General features: G+C 37.0%; 1 protein-coding gene across 1 annotated transcript in view; it reads right to left on the bottom strand.

Annotated features, from left to right (window-relative positions):
- The window catches only part of IL1RAPL2 (interleukin 1 receptor accessory protein like 2), a 663031-nt gene that overhangs the window by 637871 nt on the left and 4090 nt on the right, over positions 1-21070 (bottom strand). Inside the window, exon 2 of the mRNA XM_055121133.1 lies at positions 16731-17004. Within this exon, the coding sequence (XP_054977108.1) occupies positions 16731-17004 (274 nt within the window). The remainder of the gene's footprint in view (positions 1-16730; positions 17005-21070) is intronic.

The raw sequence follows: 21070 nt of genomic DNA, 5'->3' as shown, positions 1-21070 counted from the left end.
AATAGTAAAAATGACGTAAGCCATATTTTATTTAGCAGCAATGATACTTTCTGAAAAGTTTTTTTTTTCTTTTTTCTTTTATTTTTGGTGTGGGCCACACCTGTCAGTGCTCAGGGCTTACTTCCTGCAATGCTCGAAGATCACTCCTGGACATGCTCTGGAGACATCACACCTAGGTCGATCATTTGAAAGGGAGTGTTTTATCAGTTGTTCTATCTCTCTGGCCCTTGTTTATTCTTTGGGTGGGGGCTCTTCCAAGTGGTATTAAGGTGGACTGGGAACCACTCCAGCAATTCTTGGCCAAGGTTTCTGATCGATCAATGTGAAGGCATGAGAATGCATTCTTGTTTCACCCTGTGGAACCAGGGAGCCACCAGAGTTACTCTTGTAGTATTCAGGGGCTTCCAGGGCCACAGATGTGTTGTTCAAGGGGTTGGGACTGTACCTAGTGATGCTCTGGAAGTCATGCCGTGCCAGGAATTGTGCCTAGGTCAGAGGCATGCAAAGCATGCACACTTTCACCTTGTACTTACTTCCTGGACCCTGAAAATTTTGCATAATATGCTATCAAAGTATATCGGAGGAGAAATAATTAGTATTTATTAACTAATAAGAAGGTTTCATAAATGCCTTAAAACTTAGAATTTTGGTGGCTAGAGTGATAGTACAGCGATCAGGGCATTTGCCTTGCATGCGGCCAACCCGGGTTCAATTCCCAGCATCCCATATGATCCCCCTGAGCACTGTCAGGAGTAATTCCTGAGTGCAAAGCCAGGAGTAATCCCTGTGCATTGCCGGGTGTGACCCAAAAATTAAAAAAATACAAAAATCTTAGAATTTTCTGTAATTTTGCACTCTGCTGTAAAATACTGGTATGCCTGTCTTCATACATTATATTGTCATCTCATAATAATTCCCTCATCCCTTAATCTTATTTTTCCTTTCTATTGGTAAAAAATGAAAATGGATTCATGCAACCAAATAAATATCTTTAGATCCTACTGATCTTAGGGTTATAGTCAGTAAGTCATCAACTAATATATTTGAAAATCTTCTGGTATAGATGAGTAAAGGTGTAGTAGTTCAGGATTAAGTTTTGGGGGCATTTAAGACAAAGATGATAGACATATTGTTTGAAAGTGAAATAAGATGCATGTAAAATGCAAAACAGAGTAAAGTCACTCATCTTCTGGGGAGTTAAAGGAGGATCATAAGTACTGGGTCTGGACCTAGGGTTCTTTTCTGGGAATATCTTTACTATTACCACTTGTATATATGTTCAGCCATCTCAGACACAATCTGTAAGTCAAAAATTATTTCCCTACTCTCTACTACTACTGATAGGACTATCACTATTTTTAATAGTGCACTTCACTTTCTCATGTGTGATGAAATAAAAGACCTCAAGTTAGTGTTGGCAGTTTTCCATTTTTTCTTGCCTTCCAAAGACATGTTGTTTTGGCTTATGTGTCTCTCCAAATTCAGCAACTTCTAAGGAAATTCTTGCTATGCCAGGTCAGTTCCCGAGAGTTTTTATTGTACAGAATAGGTGTAATGGGCAGAAACATCTGATAAAATAGTAAGGAACAATACTAGTTGAACATTAAATTACATATGAAAAGGGAGCAAGACCTCGGTATGGAAAAAAAGTAATAGAGACAGCAGAAAAAGCTGCAGGGTATGCATTTTAGGGTGAGTTTTTCAGTTGTAAATAAGAATGAAGGGTTGTAATATGAGTTTCCTGCAACTACAGCATGTACAAGGTATTAAGTGGGAAAGTAATGTGGAATATAATTTTAGATGTTACTAGGTTTTACAAATTGCTTCCCCCTTGATGTTTTTAAAAGGACTACAATAAATACTTAAGTATTGAAACTTTTAAAATTAGTTATGAAATCTTTCCTAGAGTACAATTCTTTCTTTCTTCACATAAAATCCTCTTATCAGGGTCATATTTGTTTGATTAAAATTTGTATGCATAAAAGTTTAAAGCGTTTTAAGACAGTTCTGTTCATTTGATTTTTTTTTTACTTTTGGAGGTACCAATGGTAAAGTTTCTGCTCAATAAGTATTTGTTTAGTGAATAATAGACACCTTTAACCAGGAATGCATCAGCTGAAATACTCCTTTTATTAAAAACAAAATGAAACTGTAGTCTATAATTTTTCTAAAACTACAAAATATTTCATCTTTTGGGATGGAGAGATGGTATAGCAAGTAGGGCACTTACTTGTGTTGCAGAAAGTGGACCTGGGTTCAATCACTCGCACCCCTTATAGTCCCCTGAGTACTGTCAGGGGTGATCCTGGAGCACAGAGTGCAGAGTAAGTCCTGGGCACTACTTGGGGTGGTCTAAAACGTATACAAATCAGTGATATTAAAATATAACCATACATTTGTACACCTAATTATATTATATTCATTTTACAATTTGGCATAGCTCAATGAATATGCTTCTCTAATGGTTTTATTCTGAGTCTTATGTTAAGGAAATTTGGAAGTATAAGTAAACATTAAAAATAAAGGATCAGTTAAGAACCTGACAAAATTTCTCTCTTTTCTTTGATCGAAATATCATTTTTTTTTGCAGTAAGGGATTGAAACCATCGAGGACCTTCAGCTCGATAACTGACCGAGCCACATTCTCAGTCGATAGAAAACAAATTTTAAGCAGTGCTATGTAATGACTAGTAACTGAGAAATGATTCAAAGTATTTCAATCTTAGTAAGACAGACAGTTAGGTTTTAACTCTTAAAACCCCTGCTTTAACTTTATCGTTTTTTTATCTTGAACTAAAAATCTCTATTTCGCTGCCCTCTGCTGTAAATATTTAATTAGTAAAATTAGGTCTTCATCATCAAACATTATATACCATGTTTGCTTTTGTTTTGTGTCACACAGTGGTTTTCAGGGACAACTCTTGCCTCTTGCTCAGGATAACTTTGTGGTGCTCATGGGACCGTATATGAAGCCAGGGATCAAACAGGAGTCAGCCTCTGTGCAAGGCAGGCACCTTATCCCCTATAGAAAAGCTCTCTGGCCTGTGTAATATGGAAACTGAAAACAGAACCACAAAACTTCCCACAGTCAAGAACTAAGTATCTCACTAAATTTTTTTGGTAACACATAGTTACAGACACCTATGGAGAACAGTTAGTAGGGCATAAACTACAAGGTGATAGAGAAATGGATTATGTGCATAAAAAATATAGGCCTGGGTCGAAGTCTCAGTCCCACCCTAGCCATGCATCTCATTATCACAGGGCAAGTTCTTTAAACTCCTTAAATATTATGGGTTTTTGCCTTCAATAATACGATCTCCATCATAGCGCTATTCTGAGATTAATCATTGTTTGCCCCATAATGAGACCTTAAAAATTGTACCTCGTTGTGAGGGAGGCAGGGTAAGGAAGTCTCTGGCAATAAATTTTAGGGGGCCAAATACTGAAATATTTGGAGAGACAGATAGCCTTAAAATCAAGAAATGTTTGGAGACAGAAGATATATTCTGAAAAGGAGTACCCTGCTGCCAGTTTAGGATGAAAACCAGACACAGTCTGGAAATTATTGACTGCCAGGAATGATGCCCTGATAAGACCTAGGGGAAACAAAGAAACCCCCAAGTCTAAAATTCCTTCCCCTTGACAACTCCCTAGCAACAACCTTCAGCTCAAGCTGAGGCAGCATAAAGAAGGAAAAACAAACAAAACACTTGTGTTTTAGAAAACTATAAAATTGTCTCTCAGCACCTCCAGAGACTGAATTCTGGAATTGCAGCATCCCCACTTAGAGTGTACTTCCTTTATTTCACTCTGCAGATTCACTCTTTCTCTGCTTCTTTCCTAAGTCATACTATTTTATGTCCCTATTTGCCTTCTCTTAAAATTCTTTAATGCAATACAAAGGCAAGGCCCTGAATCAGGCTGGAGATTGGTACTGACTTCTTTTTCCAATCCCGATATCCACAGGCACAAACCACACTAACAACAGTAGTAAAGATGTAGTACTAAAGGTGAACATAAGAGACTTTGTGTTTAATAAGATCCAAGAACAAACTAAACTTAATGCAGTGTACTTTAGCTGCCAGAGATGAAAACTTATTTATCTTAATGGGAATAGACAGTATACTATACTGAGTGGAAGGATAGCACAGCGGGTAGGATGTTTGCCTTGCATGCGGCTGACCTGGGTTCGATTCTTCTGTCCCTCTCAGAGAGCCCGGCAAGCTACTGAGAGTATCCTGCCCGCACGGCAGAGCCTGGCAAGCTATCTGTGGTGTATTCGATAAACCAAAAACAGTAACAACAAGTCTCAAAATGGAGACGTTACTGGTGCCCGCTCGAGCAAATCGATGAACAACGGGAGGTCAGTGCTACAGGACAGTGCTACACCAGTTATATAGCAATCAATCATCACATGTTGACTTTATTGATTTATTTTCTGATAAATAAATTCATTTAAGTTTTTCTGGGGTAAATGATATTAAATAAACTTTATATGTCTGTCAAATGGGCAGACCGTAGGTTGGGAAGGAATCTAGGACATTGATGCTGGGACTGGAAGAAGGGACGTGGTAGTATTATTGGTGTTGGATCATTGCATTCCTGAAACAATTTTATAATGAGCAACATTGTAAATCATGGTGTCTTAATTAAAAAATTAAGATAAAAAGGGACCACTATGACAATGATGGATAGAAGTAAACACTCTGGGTGAGAGATGCGTGCTGAAATGGGAGTGGGTAAAGTACCAAATAGGATGACCTCTCAGTACCTGTATTGCAAACTATAGTGCCAAAAAGTAGAGACAGAAGGAAGAAAGGTATATGTCGTAGTGTAGGCTAGTGTGTGTGGCAGGGGCGTGTCAGGAGGAATACTGGGGATATTGGTGGTGATAAATGTACATTGTGGAGGGATAGGTGTTAAAACATTGTATGAATGAAACCAGATCATGAACAGCTTTGTAACTCTATATCTCAGGATGATTCAATTAAAATAATAAGGTATTGTGTTGAAGGTATAATCAGCATTGATGCTCAGTGCTTTTTAGCATTCCCTGAGCTAGACCCTATTATCCTTGTTCCTCAGTTCCTCAATGTTTCTCTCTCTCCCTCTCCCTCCCCCACTCTCTCTCTCTCAGTTAATAGCACCATGATTTACTCAGTTACTTGAAAGGATAATTTTTCATTAAGTACCTTGGGAAGAAAAATCAGACAAAGGTCATCAGGAATATGGTAGATAGGGATTAAGCAGTAGAGAATCTTAAGATAATCTTAAATTCATAAATAACTTCAGAGAGACAGCACAAAAATTAAGGTGTTTGCGTTGCATGTAAATGACAGCAGTTTTGTGCCTGGTACCTCTTATGGAACCCTGAGCACATCAGGATTCTTGAGCACAAAGCCAGGACTAAGCCATGAGGATAGCCAGATGTGGGACAAAACCCAAAAACTGCAGACATAATGAATAGGCAGAAAGATAGGGATTACAATTCTAATACACTGGTTTTGATTCCAAGTGTTGGTGTAAAAATCTGTTAGATAAAATATATTGCATTTCAGTAGAGAGGAATTGGGCTGAAAACTGTGTTTTTGAGTTATCAGTGCACAAATGGCATATAGACCTAGAATATTATGGACAGCGGGCTTGTATATATATATATATGTGTGTGTGTATGTATATATGTATATATACATATATATATATGTATATATGTACTGAGAACCAATTGGAAAGGTTCTCTAATTCTAAGAAGTGAGGAAGTACATGAGGAACCAGCAGAAGAATTAAGAAAAGGATTACTGTTGTAGTATTGATGCCAAAATTCAGTACCTTGTACCCAAAAACAATTATGGAAACACTTTTTTGGAAGAAAAGAAAAGCTATATATGTTAAAGTCTCTGGCAGGATCTTTAACGGTGGTTTGAAGGAAACACAGACTTTTTATTAGTCAGTTCATGGGCAGGTTGGGGTGGGGGTAATGTTGTTTGTTATTAGACATGGTCACAGGATTTGGTTTCACCAGAGGTTGTGGCATCTTAAAAGTTGCTGATCATACACATTTTCCATATTTCTGTCCATACTTCAAGGTCATCACAGTCATTTTCTCCAAAAGGACTCAGAAGGGAACAGGAAACAATATAAGTTTTGATTGTATCTGGCTTATATTTCAACAGGGTTATGATGTCATTGCACTGTGGAAAAACATGTACACTGACTATTTTCACCCAAATATAATTAATAACATGAGAAAATGGTGAGAAACTAGGATCTTAGGTTGCTTTAAATATAAGAGGAAAAACTTAGAGAGTAAGATTCTCTGTAAGTCATAAAGAATATATATCATCAACAATGGATCACTATGCAGCAATTAGGAAAAAAGAAGTCATGAAATTTGCTTATACATGAATGGACACGGAGAGTATCATGCTGAGTGAAATGAGTCCAAGCGAAAGATACAGACATAGAGTTATCTCCCCTATTTGCAGGATATAAAAAATATAGTGTGAGACTAGTACCCGAATACAATAGAAACAAGGTTCAGAAAGACTGATCCATGGTAGGATGTTTGCCGCAAGGAGCAGGGAGTGCTGTTAGGAGAGAGAAAAGATCACTATGACTATGAAAGTTGGAAATGGTCACTCTGGACAAGAACTGGGTGCTAATAGGAGATAAAGTAATAGATAATAAAATAGATAATAAAAGAGTAAATAAATAACATAATAAAATAGATAATAGATAATAAAGTAGTAGATAAAGTAATCGACACCCACAGTGTCTAAAAGGTCACAAAAGAAAAGGAAGGGAGGGAGAAAACAAATGTCTGTTATAGAGGTGGGCTGAGAGGGGTGCAGGAGAAAAACTGGGGATATTGATGGTGGGAAATATATTCTGGTGAGGAGATGGATATTGAAATATTCTATGACTGAAACTCAATCATGAACAACTTTGTAACTATCTCGTGTTGATTAAATTAAAAATAATTTTTAGGGGCTGGAGTGATAGCACAGCGGGTAGGGCATTTGCCTTGCATGCAGCCGACCTGAGTTTGATTCCCAGCATCCCATATGGTGCCCCAAGCACTGCCTGGAGTGATTCCTGAGTGCAAAGCCAGGAGTAACCCCTGAGCATTGCCGGGTGTGACCCCCAAAAAGAAAAAAATTAAAAAATAATAAAAATAAAAATAATTTTTAGGAAAGAGTATTTTTGGGGCTGGAGCAATAGCACAGCAGGTAGGGCGTTTGCCTCACATGCGGCTGTCCCGGGTTTGATTCCCAGCATCCCATATGATCTCCCAAGCACAGCCAGGAGTAATTCCTGAGTGCAGAGCCAGGAGTAACCCCTGAGCATCGCTGGGTGTGATCCAAAAAGCAAAAAAAAAAAAAGTATTTTCAAAAATACAATTGTGATCACTGTCATCCCGTTGCTCATCGATTTGTTCGAGCGGGCACCAGTAACGTCTCTCATTGAGAGACTTATTGTTACTGTTTTTGGCATATCCAATACGCACGAGTAGCTTGCCAGGCTCTGCCGCGAATCGAACAAGGGTTTGCCGCATGGAAGGTGAACGCCCAACCGCTGTGCTATCGCTCCAGCCCACAGTTGTGATCAGTTGTGCTAAATATGCTGACCAAGTTATAGAAAAAATAAAATTTGACCTCAACTTTGGATTGTTGAGGTCACTGAAGACTTTGTTGAGGTTATTGGGGACTGAAAAGAACAATTTTGGTGAAGTGGGTGAAAGTAAACCTCTTATTTGAATTGAACTAATATAGGGAATTTGTGGAGAAAAGCTCAAGATTTTGAAGAAAACTCTTTGAAGCAGTTTTGTTGCCATTAAAAACAAGAAAGTAGGAATAGTTGGGAGCAGGAAAATGGAATTAAGAGGACTTTCTTAGATGGCATAAATATTGACCTTCATATATTCTAGAGATAGAATTTAGTACACAAGGGAGTTACTGGTCTTATCTAGGAACAGTACCAATCTATCAACGATAAATGTCTTAAAAGTTGAGTGTGTAGATTGGGATGCCAGAAGGGGAATAGAAATAATGAAAGTCCTCTCATAGTTGCTTCAGGTTTTTAGTGAAAAGGGAAAAATATGGAAAAGATGTTTTACATTTGTGGAAATCTGTGCAAAATAATCATCTATGATAATACCGCAGGAAGGTTGTTTGCCTTGTACAAGACTGACCTGAGTTTGACCCCGAGCATCCCATATTATCATATGAGCCCCATCAAGAGTGATCCCTTGTGCACAGATACAGGAATAAGCCCTGATCACTGCCTGTGTTGCCACCAAAACAAAAATAAGTATCATAATGGGGGTAGGAAATTGAGCAGATGAAGAATATATAAGACTATGTGGAAGAATTAGGGCCTATTTGAGGTTGAAGATGATGAATTTTATTTTAGTTTCCTTCAGCCAATTTTAGCTTCAAAGATGTAGGTACAAGCAGAGATGGAGAGTTGTATATAAACAGCGATATATGTTCACAAGAAAGCATCTACTGAATCAAGACAGTATCTACAGGACTGACAATAATAAGTATCTTGAAATTTAACTATGATAGGCTAAGTTATAATTAGAAGAGGCATAAGGATTAGGATATACAAGGAGCTGGGAAATATATTGAACAGCTAGGAAACATGCCTGGCATGCCCTCAACCCATGCTTGGTTTCTGGTACCACATGACCCCCTGAATCATTGCAGGGAGCAGCCCTGCAGGCCCTGAAGTACTGGCACGTGTGGCCCTGGAGGCACCTACCACTGTGTTGGTGGGGGGGTCCAGGTAATCCCCAGCACCACAAAGCCTGAATAGCATCAGTTCAATTGATAATAATAGCCAGTGGGACTCCTAGGCCTCCTGAACATTACCATGTGGGAATCTTCCCCTCCCGAAGTGGCGAAACATGAAAATAAGGCTGTAGAGGGGATTGCTACAGACAGTCTCCAGCACTCAAAATTGTGGCAGGTGGTTTTCCACAATCATTTCATTTCTCTGTATCCTGAAAATATTTTGAGTTTGCAACTACATCTAAAGGCTGATATAAGAAAAAGGAACATAAAAATTCATTAACGTTTCTGTAATGACATAATGAGGAAATTTTAAAAAAACATATAGTAGTAACATGCTCATCAATGACTATCTGAAATAAATTATTGCTATATGGTCATATATAATGGATTAATCTCATTAATTCTTAGAAAGTACATAAATCAGCTGATTAGTATGCAACATATTCCTTCCAATGAATGAACCGAATATAGTTGATACTACATGCAATATATGGCAGAAAATTACATTTCTGAAAACAACATAGCTAGAGAACAATGATATTGTTATATTTCTAAGCTATAGCATATCTATTTACTGTTAATAAATAGAAAATACAGCTGGCACTCCTTACCTATTTAAGATACCTATAATTTTATAAACATGAAAATTTTTAACTCTTGGAGGCTGAAAAATAACTTCTCATGTTATATATGTGTTCATTTATACATAACTGGTACAAAGGATAAGTAAATCATGGGTTCTATCTTATAATCAAATCCAGATAAGAAAAAGCAGTTGGGGCTGGAGCAATACTGCAGTGGGTAGAGCACTTGCCTTCTATGCAACAGGCCCAGGGTCAATCCCTCAGAATCCCATATGGTCCTCTGAGCCCAGCCAGGAGTGATTCCTTGGGGCAGAGTCAGGAGTGAGTGCTGAGGACTACTGCATGTGACTCAAAACCAAACCAAAACAAAACAAAACCAGCAACAACAACAAAAAAGTCAGTTTCATTAAACTTGATTCTACAAAATCTATAAAAGGCATTGCCACGGTTTTAAAATTCAGAAAGATCCAGAATCTCATTTTCTTACAAGAAACTATCTCCTGGAAATTGCTATCTAGGCAACCAACTTGAAACTTAACTTTTCAAGGATCAATAGTTGGAATTGAATTACGAGAAATGTTTTCTACACTTGAAAATCTCTAGATAGCTACAATAGCAAGTAAAGTGGGAGTGTTGACAGCAATAAAAGCTATTTTTAATGTCTTAGGTAAACCAGGACAATTGTATTTCTAATCACAAAGGTTTCCTTGAAATATTACATAAAACAAATCTCATGGCACAGGCTCAATGACTGCTTATTGACTGGAAAAAATGTTTTCTATAAACTACACAGGTGTTTATAGGTCAAGATAACTTAAGAGCACAACATCAGGCATAGTAACTGTGCACTTATATTAAGTTTTTAGGTTATGGAATGCTTTAAAGACTCAAAAAGTAATATAATGAACCTTCATCTCTTCACTGTACAGAATCAATCATTAGCAACATGCTTCATTTCTTGTTTCAAAAATCTCCTTCCCTAAATCTTCTAGTGAAAGTGTTTGGAGCAATAATCATTCAAATGTCAGGAATAACAAGACAAATGACATGCCTCTGAGCTGGATAAATTGACTAAAAGGAACACTTTAGTAAAAGCTTGTGAAGCATTCAGATTTTAAGAACTTAATTTATTTCAATAATTACTAAAGTAAAAATTAGACTGTTTCCATTTAAGAATATGTCTTCTTTTTCTGTTTACTTCTTTGGAGAATTATAATGGTTTTCAATAAAACTGTCTCTCTTCAATTAACCATTGTTAAACCTAATACATAGATGTCTACAGATGTTCAATTATATTTCATCATTCTTTTCAATATGTGAATTAAATCAAGGATTATATGAAAACATTTATTTCAATCCAGAACTTGATCCTGTTCCAAATTGTCTTATTTGTAACATAACATTATTTAGAACATTTTTATCACACTAAGTGCTTTTACTTAAAATATTAAGGTGGTAAATGGGGAGAAAAGATAATTCTTGCATTGGCACTACTTCTCAAAATACGAGTCACTTCACCAATTTTTTATTATTAACCCACTGACAAACTGAGAATTTCAAATAATCTTTTGAGGTTGGCCAAATAAAATAGAAAAATGAGTAATTAGCTTCTAAAAGGTCACAAACAGTAAACTTTTCTTCCAATGATTCAAGTGGGTGGAGAATATTACTAAATATCACATATTTGCATTTTAAACATGCTGAGATCAATAAAGTAATTTACTGGGCCCTTGGTGTCAGGATGGCCGAGCAGTGTAAGGTGCTGTGTTCAGTAATTTACTGGGCCAAAAAAACAGAGAAATCATTCATAATTACCTTAAATTATTTATCAAATGGGGGAGGTAGCTAAACATATACAAAGCTCAATTTAATGACTTTTTCCAGTAAAAGTGTGATCTTGGCAATGACATAAAATTACTTATATGTACTGAATTTCTTAGTAAGAATAGTTGCCACTCATTTGGAATGAGTGGCAACTATTCTGCATCAATGAAGATTAAAAATAAAGATAAAAGCTGGCATTAATGTAGGAAAATGCCAATAAAATAAATTTATTTAAAAACAATCACTAGGCCAGAGAAATACAACAGGAGTTTAATTCTTTGCTTTGTATACAACTGATCCCTGCTCTGTCACTAGCATCATATATGGTCCCTTGAGAAATGTCAGGAGTGATCTTTGAGTGCAAAGCTGAAAGTAAACCCTGAATAATTCTAGATATGGCCCTAAAATGCTTCCAATCCCCTGAAAACAGAAAAAAAAATTTATTATTGACAGCCATATGTTAGCTACTCTAAGTGTCATTATGGAAGGTAGTTCTGTATTTCTGAGTTGCAAAGGACTAGTATTTCATTCCTTCAGAAGAGGTCTTCCCAAACTTTGTCTTCCTTTATCAAGGCATATGTGAGGTATACTAGTCAAAAGTTTCACAAGCTCCATCAGTAATACTGACTTCCCATAAAGTAATATATGAATAAAAAAAGCAATCATAATCAGGTATGCTTGAATCTGAGTATTTGTTTAGTATAATGCCATCTCATTCTTCTCTTTTATTGATCTAGATTAAAGAGAGAGAGACAGATGAGATCAACATCTATCTCCAGTACATGTAAACAAGGCCAAACTAGTCTTGACTTGAAAAATCAAGAGATCTTGAAAGAGAGAGCCACCTTCAGGAAAGGGTTTGAAAGACATTGGTAAATCCCACTCTTGAAAGAATAGTACAAAATTGTTTAAAACATTTAGCCACTGACTAACAAGTTAGTACAAGGGTTAAGGTGTTTACTTACATACAACCAGTGCTGGTTTGATCTGTGACACAGCAGAAGGTGTCAGAAGCTTTGCCAGGACTGATACTTGAGCACAGAACCAGGAGTAAGCCTTAAGCATTAATAGATGTGCTCTCCCACACACACAAAAAAATAAATTTTATACACTGAAAGATGAGAGGCAGTACAAATTAAATTATAGCAGCAAAGAGTAAACTTAGCACTGAATATCTTAGTTTTGAATATAATTCTTCATTAAAAGTGATGAAAAATAGCTAACTCTAGGACTCTGGAAGGAAATATACAATATAAGTCTTGGAACTTCTTACAGAGCTGAAAAAATAAGGAAATTCACAGGAAACAAGATTCACAAAGATAAGATTATGTCAAAAAGATAGATGTGTCAATTGAAGGAGCTTCCAATAGAAAAAGTTAAAGAATTAGAGTCAGAAAATAAATTGAATTATAAACCAATATATAATATAAATATTCATGAATTCATATTAATATAAATAAATGACTGAATAAATAAATGGGAGAGGAGACAAATATCCTATGCAGAAAAATTCCAACTAAATTTAATTAGATATTCTACTTTAATGAAACAGAGCATAATTTCCTACTCCTTAAGTATTAACTGGAATAGTTATTTCTTCCAGGGATAGTATGAAAAGAGATAAAGTTATTGATAGTCTGTAGCCTTTGATAAGATGTGATGAGAATGTTATTTTAACTTTATAAAGTGGTTTTCTTCCCCAAAACACTTTTCCTCAGTCTAACCATGGAAAAAATCAGGTAACTCCCAACTGAGGAACAGTCTACAAAATATTTTTACAGTACTACTCAAACCTGTCAGGGTAACAGACAACACAAAATCTGAGAAACGATACCACTGTAGCACTGTCATATTGTTCATCGATTTGCTCAAGCGAGCACCAGTAACATCTCCGTTGTGAGACTTGTTACTGTTTTTGGCATATTGAATATGCCACAGGTAGCTAGTCAGGCTCTGCCGTGTGGCTGGGATACTCTTTGTAGCGTGCCAGGCTCTCTGAGAGGGACGGAGGAATTGAACCCGGGTCAGTCGAATGCAAGGCAAATGCCCTACCCGCTGTGCTATCACTCCAGGTGATAGTTTCTGAGAAACTACTACCTCCAAAAGAAGTGTAAGAAGATATGACAAGTAAATGTAAAATCTTATAAATGGGCTCCTATAACAGGTCTTTAAGGGAAATCCTAGGATATTTGAATAAAATATGAGCTTTTTGTAATGGTACAAAATTGTAATGGTACAATTCTAAACATTGTACCATTTTTGACCCATTAACTGTGAAAAACATATCAAATTCATATAAAATATTAATAGTATAAAATGTATACAGAGCATTTAGGAACTCTATATTATCATTTCAATGGTTAAATAAACCTAAAATTGCTCTGGGGCCAACAATGTAACTCAGTGATAGAATTCATGGACTCATGTATATAAGACTCTAGGCTTGATCCCTGATATCATCTAAATATATATGTGTATATATATTGATTTTATTGATTTCTGAAAACAGAACCCAGAGCACTACTGGGTGCAGCAACAAACCAAAATAAAAAACACAACTCAGAGAAGCGATCACCAACTACATTGTAGTCGAAGGCCATGTGGGGGAAGGGAGTTGCAGGCTGAATGAGGGCTAGAGACTGAGCACAGCGGCCACTCAACACCTTTATTGCAAACCACAACAGCTAATTAGAGAGAGAGAACAGAAGGGAATGCCCTGCCACAGTGGCAGGGTGGGGTGGGGAGGAGATGGGATTGGGGAGGGTGGGAGGGACGCTGGGTTTACGGGTGGTGGAGAATGGGCACTGGTGAAGGGATGGGTTCCCGAACTTTGTATGAGGGAAGTATAAGCACAGAAGTGTATAAATCTGTAACTGTACCCTCACGGTGATTCTCTAATTAAAAATAAATAAATTATTAAAAAAATAAAAAAATAAAAAACAAAGTAAAACAATAACAAAATGAAAAATAACTCTGGGAATCGGTAATGAAATGATTGACCAAATTGTTGAATCATAGACTTAAGCAAGCAGATTTTTTTGTTCTTTAAATGATGTGTGAGGTTTTCTTTGTGAATTTTCTTTAATTTAGCTTAAGCAAGATTTCAACTGTGTTTTTACTGAGAAAAGAAAATGAAGATAAACATGCAACTTTCATTTAATGTTGTAAAACAGTGAGATGAAATTCCTTATATATATGTGTGTGTGTGTGTTTGTGTGTGTACTTGTATAATTTAAAATGTGAGGAATCAAAGAGAGATACTATTCAGTGTAAGTGCATTTTTACATGCTAGAAACCCAGGTTGTATCCCTGGCATTGTATGGTCACTTGAACACTGCTCAGAGTGATCCATGTCAGCCAGGAATAGCTCGTGAGCACCGTTAAGTGTGTCCCACTCCAACAAAACAAAAATTAGAATGAGAAAAGTATGCAAGTATTCGCTCCACACACATTTTGTTTAACTTGGGGGTCATATCTCGTATACTCAGGCTTTCTTCAGGCTCTGAGTTTAGATATCACTCCTGATGCGGCTTGGGGAACCATATGTGCCAGGTATCAAACGCGGGTTGGCCAGCATGCAAGGCTAAGCATCTTTACCTGCAGCACTATCGCTGCAGCCCAAAAAAGATTCACTCTTGGTAGTAAAAGGTTCTGAAAGTAAGGGGATGGGATTTGAGGGAGAGAAGACCACAGGGACGAAAGGTATTGAAACTAGGTAAATCGGCAGGGCAGGGGAAGGAAGGAAAAATCAATTCAGTATTATTTTAAATATAGAGCCTCTATAACGCAAGCAAATGGGTTGCTTTTGCACCCACAATAAAAATAAGTTTATTTTGGGAGGTTAGAGATATAGTATACTAGGTAAGGTGTTTGTCTTGTACATAGCCAACCCGGTTTCAGTCCCAGGCCCCCCATCTGGTCCCCCAAGTCCTGCTTGGTGTAATCCCTGAGTTCACAATCAAGAATAAGTACTGAGCACAGCCAGGTGTGACCCCCAAACAAAAACCAGACCTAAAGTTTATTTCTTAAATCAATTAAAGATAAACGAATGAAGTAGGACAAGGGACCGTTTTTCTATTGACTGACTAATAATGCACAGTGTGGGATGGAAAAGCAGTAAGCACAAAATAAGTTGAACATCCTCTCCTCAACAAATATAATCTCAATCACTGAAACTGAATTATACAAAATTCTCAGTTTGTGAATAGTTGCCTGCATAGATGAAAATATTGACTATCATTAAGAGTGTGATCAAAATTACTGCTGAATGTACAGGTATCCTGAAGTTTTTCCTATCACAGAGCCTCAACTCACACCATTTTCTTCTCTAACACTACACATACTCGCACGCACATACACACACACACACACATGCATACACGCACACATTCACATATGTTTCTCAAAGCATCAAGAGGTTCTCTATTTTTATACTACCTTTTCCTTCTGGCCTTTTGAACAATGAAGTCTCACCAGGGATTTCCAAGGGCTTTTGATAAAGAGATAACATATCCTTGGCATCAGATAAAGTCCATAAGAGACAAAAATAGGAAAGGTCTGCATTTCCAAGAAGTTAAAATAAAATAATAGAGCTCAGGTCCCAGGTGAGCAATATCAAAAACTCCTGAAATGGCAGAACTGAAAAGTGGTTTAAAGGTCATTCAGACATACTTCAATGTCTAATGCGGGCTTCTGAGATGCTAGATCTTAGAGACTAGCACTGGGTTGTAGGGGGAAAGAAAAGCATATTGTTGAATCCATAAGAAAAAGATAGATTGCTTTTCACTATAAACTTCTTATAAGCAGAAGTTGCTTTGTGATATATTCCTGTACAGTAACAAGGAACTCAGAATGACCTTGTCTTTACAGGACCCCATATTAAATATTATATTGCCAAATTAAAACTCCTATTGAAATGTCTATAAATAAATTGATTTAAATTTGTAAATGTTGTAGGTGTTTGGGCTACAGTTAGCTCTATGGAAAAAAATGTAACAGTAACTCATTTGCTAAAGAGATCTCTTAGAGGCATGTGAAGATATTTTTCATAAACAAGAAAGAAAATACTTTGGCCTAAATGATTCTTTAGGTCATTTTTTGTGGACAGATATCAAGACCATTGAGCCAACTGGCTCTATGCAAAAACATTTACTAATAAAACCCTGGGGCAGGGGTGGAGTTGAGAAATAAATGAATCACAAAATTTTCTAAATTAAATGAGTGCACAGTAATTGGGAGTTTCACCTTATGAAAGTTTGATAACAATTTGATGAGTAGCTCCAATACAAAACTGGAATTGAATTTACTGAAACTTCAGATTCACTGCAACCTTTTGAGAATATATCTGCTATATAAGTTGAGTTACAGCTGGAGCTGTTAAACTTTACTTTGGGGGAATCCTCATAAATTATTCCATTTTGTATCATGGGACCGCTTACTACTTTCACAATTAATAATAAAACCAAAAGCAAAATAAATAAAAATTACCAGCTGCTGGGCAATGTTTCCATGTACCACTCACCTTAAAACGCAAGTGTAGAATCCACTGTCTTGTGCCTCAGCTGAATGAAACCATATTGAATCTTCCTCTTTGCTCATTCTGACCTCTGAAAAGATGATAGGCTCTTCTAAATCACCTTTGTTTTTATACCACATAAGCCTGAGTCCAGTGCTCTGGGCCATGCTATAGTTGGTGCGGATATAACTGTAGAATAGGGCACATTTCACTCGAACGGGTTCACCTGCTAAAGCCATGTATGTCTTGAGGTCCACTGACCAGTCAATACAGCCATCCACTGAAACAAAAGCAGATTAAACATGAGATTCAGAGAGTGCTGTTGATAATAATGGTAAAAGCACTAATCATCATCAACCTATACTGGGAATTTACCATGAGCCAGAGAGTATCAAGTATTGTAGATACATTTTCTCATTCTGTCTTTCCATTGGTTCCATAAGATAGATCAGTGTTTCCCTTAGACTTAAATGAGCAAGATCCCTATTCTAACATGTATTTTTGGGGGTGTTTCCAATCCTGCACAGTAACCATCTTCATGGGGGCTAGCTAGGTCTTCCAATAATCTCTGATTTTGTGTCATATTGGGACTCCATGACAGAATTCCAACTCTGCCAGAGTAGCATGGCAATGTGATCAAATCTGCTAGCCACGAAGCATTTTCTCCACAGGTCAAGTTGAGATTGCACTGCTAGAATGACATGGGCATGTTAACCTTAGGTGGCTCAAATTGTTTATACAGACAGAAGTACTTTAAAACAAATACTTCCTTCGAACTCCTGTACTAATTAGGAGCAGCCCTGAGATGGACATTATTTTTTCTTCTTTTTTTTATAGGCCAGAAGACTAATTTAGTGACTTTTCCCAAGGTCACACAGTATTAAGTGGTAGAAAACTAGCTTTGATTCTAAAGACTGCTCTTAACCCCTACCCTGTACTATTTTTGTCCATAATTGTGAAAGGAATCATGATATTATTTATTCACCTCTGAAAAAGTAAATGACTTCATTGGAAACCATGAGCATGAAAAGTGATTTGATTATCTACATGCCAGTTCCCCATGTATTTATCTATTAATAGCACATATGTAATATTTAATCACAGTTAAAATTATTTTCATACCCTTAGGTTTGTCTGCTTATTTGCTGCTGTATGTGCATGAGAATATACCACATTAATGCCAGGTATAATAAAATAAGTGGGTAAATGTGCTACCAAATAAAGTATACAGTAAATTCCCTATTTTTAGGAATTACTAGACATAAGACACTGTGTAAAAATTAAGGTATCCTGGGCCTGGAGCAATAGCACAGCACGTGGGGTGTTTACCTTGCACACAGTCAACCTTGGTTTGATTCCCAATATCTTATATTGTTCCCTGAGAACCACCAGGATAATTCCTGAGTACATGAGCCAGGTGTGACCCAACAAGCAAAAAATATAGGGTATTCTATCTCCATTGTTTTACCTTCAAAGACCTTCATTAAATTATACTACATTTGTTTATATTACTTGATAACCCTGTATCACTGTATTACTGTCATCCCATCGCTCATCAGTTTTCTTGAGTGGGCACCAGTAATGTCTCCATTGTGAGACTTGTTGTTACTTTTTTTTTTTTTTTTGCATATCGAATACACCACGGGTAGCTTGCCAGGTTCTGCCGTGCGGGAGAGATACTCTCCGTAGCTTGCCAAGCTCTCCGAGAGGGACGGAGGAATCGAACCCAGGTTGGCTGCATGCAAGGCAAATGCCCTACCTGCTGGGCTATTGCTCCAGCCCAACTTGATAACCCTATATAAAATAATGTTTCATAAATATATAAGGTATTTTTTCAGAAATTCTAGAAACACAGCATTTAAAAATGTAGTAGGACTGGCCCACGTCTGGAAGCTTGTAACAAGTTGGGGGAAGGGGTAGTGGGCAGTTAGGATAGAGAAGGTACTACTATGAAAATGGCAGTTAGAAACGATCACTCTGGACAAGAAATGGCGCTAAATCTAGGTAAAGGGGTATATGTGATAATTTTACAGTACCTGTACTGCAAACCATTATGAACAAACATTAAGGGGGGGGGTGCAGGTAGACTGGGGATAAGGAATGGGAGGAGGGAAATTTGGGACATTGGTGGTGGGAAATATAGACTGGTGAAGGAACCAGGTGTTGGAACTTTGTATAACTGAAACCCAATTATGAACAATTTCTGTTTATCTACAGCGACTTAATAAAAAATATTAAAAATGATCTGTCTTAAAATTTTCTGAACTGATTTGCTTCCTTTTTTGATGTTGAGATCTCTGTAGCCTAGTGTGTTCATCACTTAACCTCATTTGACAGAAAGTTCAAATAAGATGTAATGACCAAATTAATTACTATCTTCTGCCAGGATTTTGCTTTCTGTCTGTGAGACCCATGTTCAAGGACATTCATAGGAATGGTGCCTGGATAGCTTTCAAGGTCCTTGGTAAAATGTGCCTACTGATATTACAATATTTTTCTGAGTAGATTTTTCATAGTTCTTCATCAGATCGTCAAAGTGTTTAATGAAAGTTTTTGAATTCTGTGGTTTCTGGTCTCAGTTCCTAACTTGATTTTTTATTTCCCTTCTGCATATAAATTCTTATTTTAAGCTACCTCAAAGTCTTTTACAGTATGTGAGGTATTACAAAGTAATAAATAAGTTATCAATATATACTTTTTCTGAATTTATAGTGAGGTTCATTTAGCTTTATTTGAGGCTTCAGAGATTAATTTATTCATTTAGTTAAATTAAGTTTAATTAATTCATTTAACATTAACATACATTGAATCCAATTAGGTATAACTGATTTGGACTACATTGTATGAATTAGATATAACTGACTTGGACTACACTGGACTATATTGGACTACATTGTACTGATAGTTGACTTGTTCTGCAAGATATTTTAAAAAAATCATTCCCGGATACCTGTCATTTTTAATTCATATAAAATGTCAAGAACAGAGAAGGGGAAATCTCTATGGTTGTGAATCTTGATAAAATTTCTGGTGTTTTACCTCTGGGTTAAATGGAACTTAATTTATATAGTTTAAAACGAATTTCATATTATTATTTTGTGGATTCTCTTTGATACTGTTCCCATGACAATTCACAAACTGGTTCTACAGTGTGGCTTTCAGAAATATTTTTCTCATGCCTTTACTCTAAAATTTTCTTTATAGACTAAATTTATTACAAAGCCATCATAACAAAACTTGCTCTGATCAGGACTGGGCCTCCTCCACCCAGCTCTCTAGTTTTCCAGTAGCTTGGCAGTCATACCCACAAACTGCCCCCCACACCTTGTAATCTCATTAATGGCCAAGATCCAGAGATTACGAAATAAAGCTCCCAGAAGAGAGTGATGCATAATCCCCTGACCCCGCTCCAGGCTGTCTTCACCGGAGCACCTGGGAGTGGAGTGAGTTGTTTCCCTTCCTGCCCCAAGCAGAAACCCAGCAACCGAAAACCTCTAGAACCCAACTGCAACCATGCCCAAGGCCACTCTCCACATGCTTGGATGATCCTCACCCATGAAGGAACTGGCAGAGGGACCCAGGCATGTGGGACCGGTGGCTGAGATCTCCAAGCCTGCTTGGATTGGGACTGGACCTCCTCCACCCAGCTCCCTTGTTTTCCAGTAGTTTTTTTCCAGTTCACAGTCACACCCACAGACTGCCCCCAATGCCATGTAATCTCATCAATGGACAAGATCCAGAGACTACAAAATAAAGCTCCTGGAGGAGAGTGATGCAGTATTCCCTGGAGCATGTGGCCACAAGTGTGGCTACACAACCTCTTAGCCCACTGATATACCTAAAGTAGTACACATTTCTTTGTTTTTAAAATATTTGCTTGTATTTTCTTATATATGGGCTTAAATGGCTCTAGAATTAAATATAACAACCTTCACAAACTTCCCTCTTATTGTAGTGGGAAAATGCTTGCTGGTGGGGTAGGTGTTTGAATATTATTTGTAATAAGCTATTGTGAACTACTGTATGAAAATAAAATTGTATAAAAATCGCAAAAAAAAACCCGCAAAGCCATCATACCAAAAATAACTTGGTATTTGGACAAAAACAGAAATGCAAGCATAGCACTGGATTAGAATAAAGAGCGCCCAAATAAACTCACATATACATGGACAACTAATTTGTGAAAAGGGACTCAAGAGCATACAATTGGAATAGTTTATGCCTGAAACTCAATACAGTACAACTTTGTAACTTTGTAACTCACAATGATTCAATAAAAAATTACAATGAAGAAATGAGAGTCTTTTGAACAAATGATGTTAGTAAAACTGGAGTGTCACATGCAA

The sequence above is a fragment of the Sorex araneus genome, chromosome X (assembly GCF_027595985.1).
Source record: "Sorex araneus isolate mSorAra2 chromosome X, mSorAra2.pri, whole genome shotgun sequence".
NCBI lineage: Eukaryota > Metazoa > Chordata > Mammalia > Eulipotyphla > Soricidae > Sorex > Sorex araneus.
The sequence above is the reverse complement of the archived record's forward strand: the minus strand, read 5'-3'. Positions and strand labels throughout refer to the sequence as shown.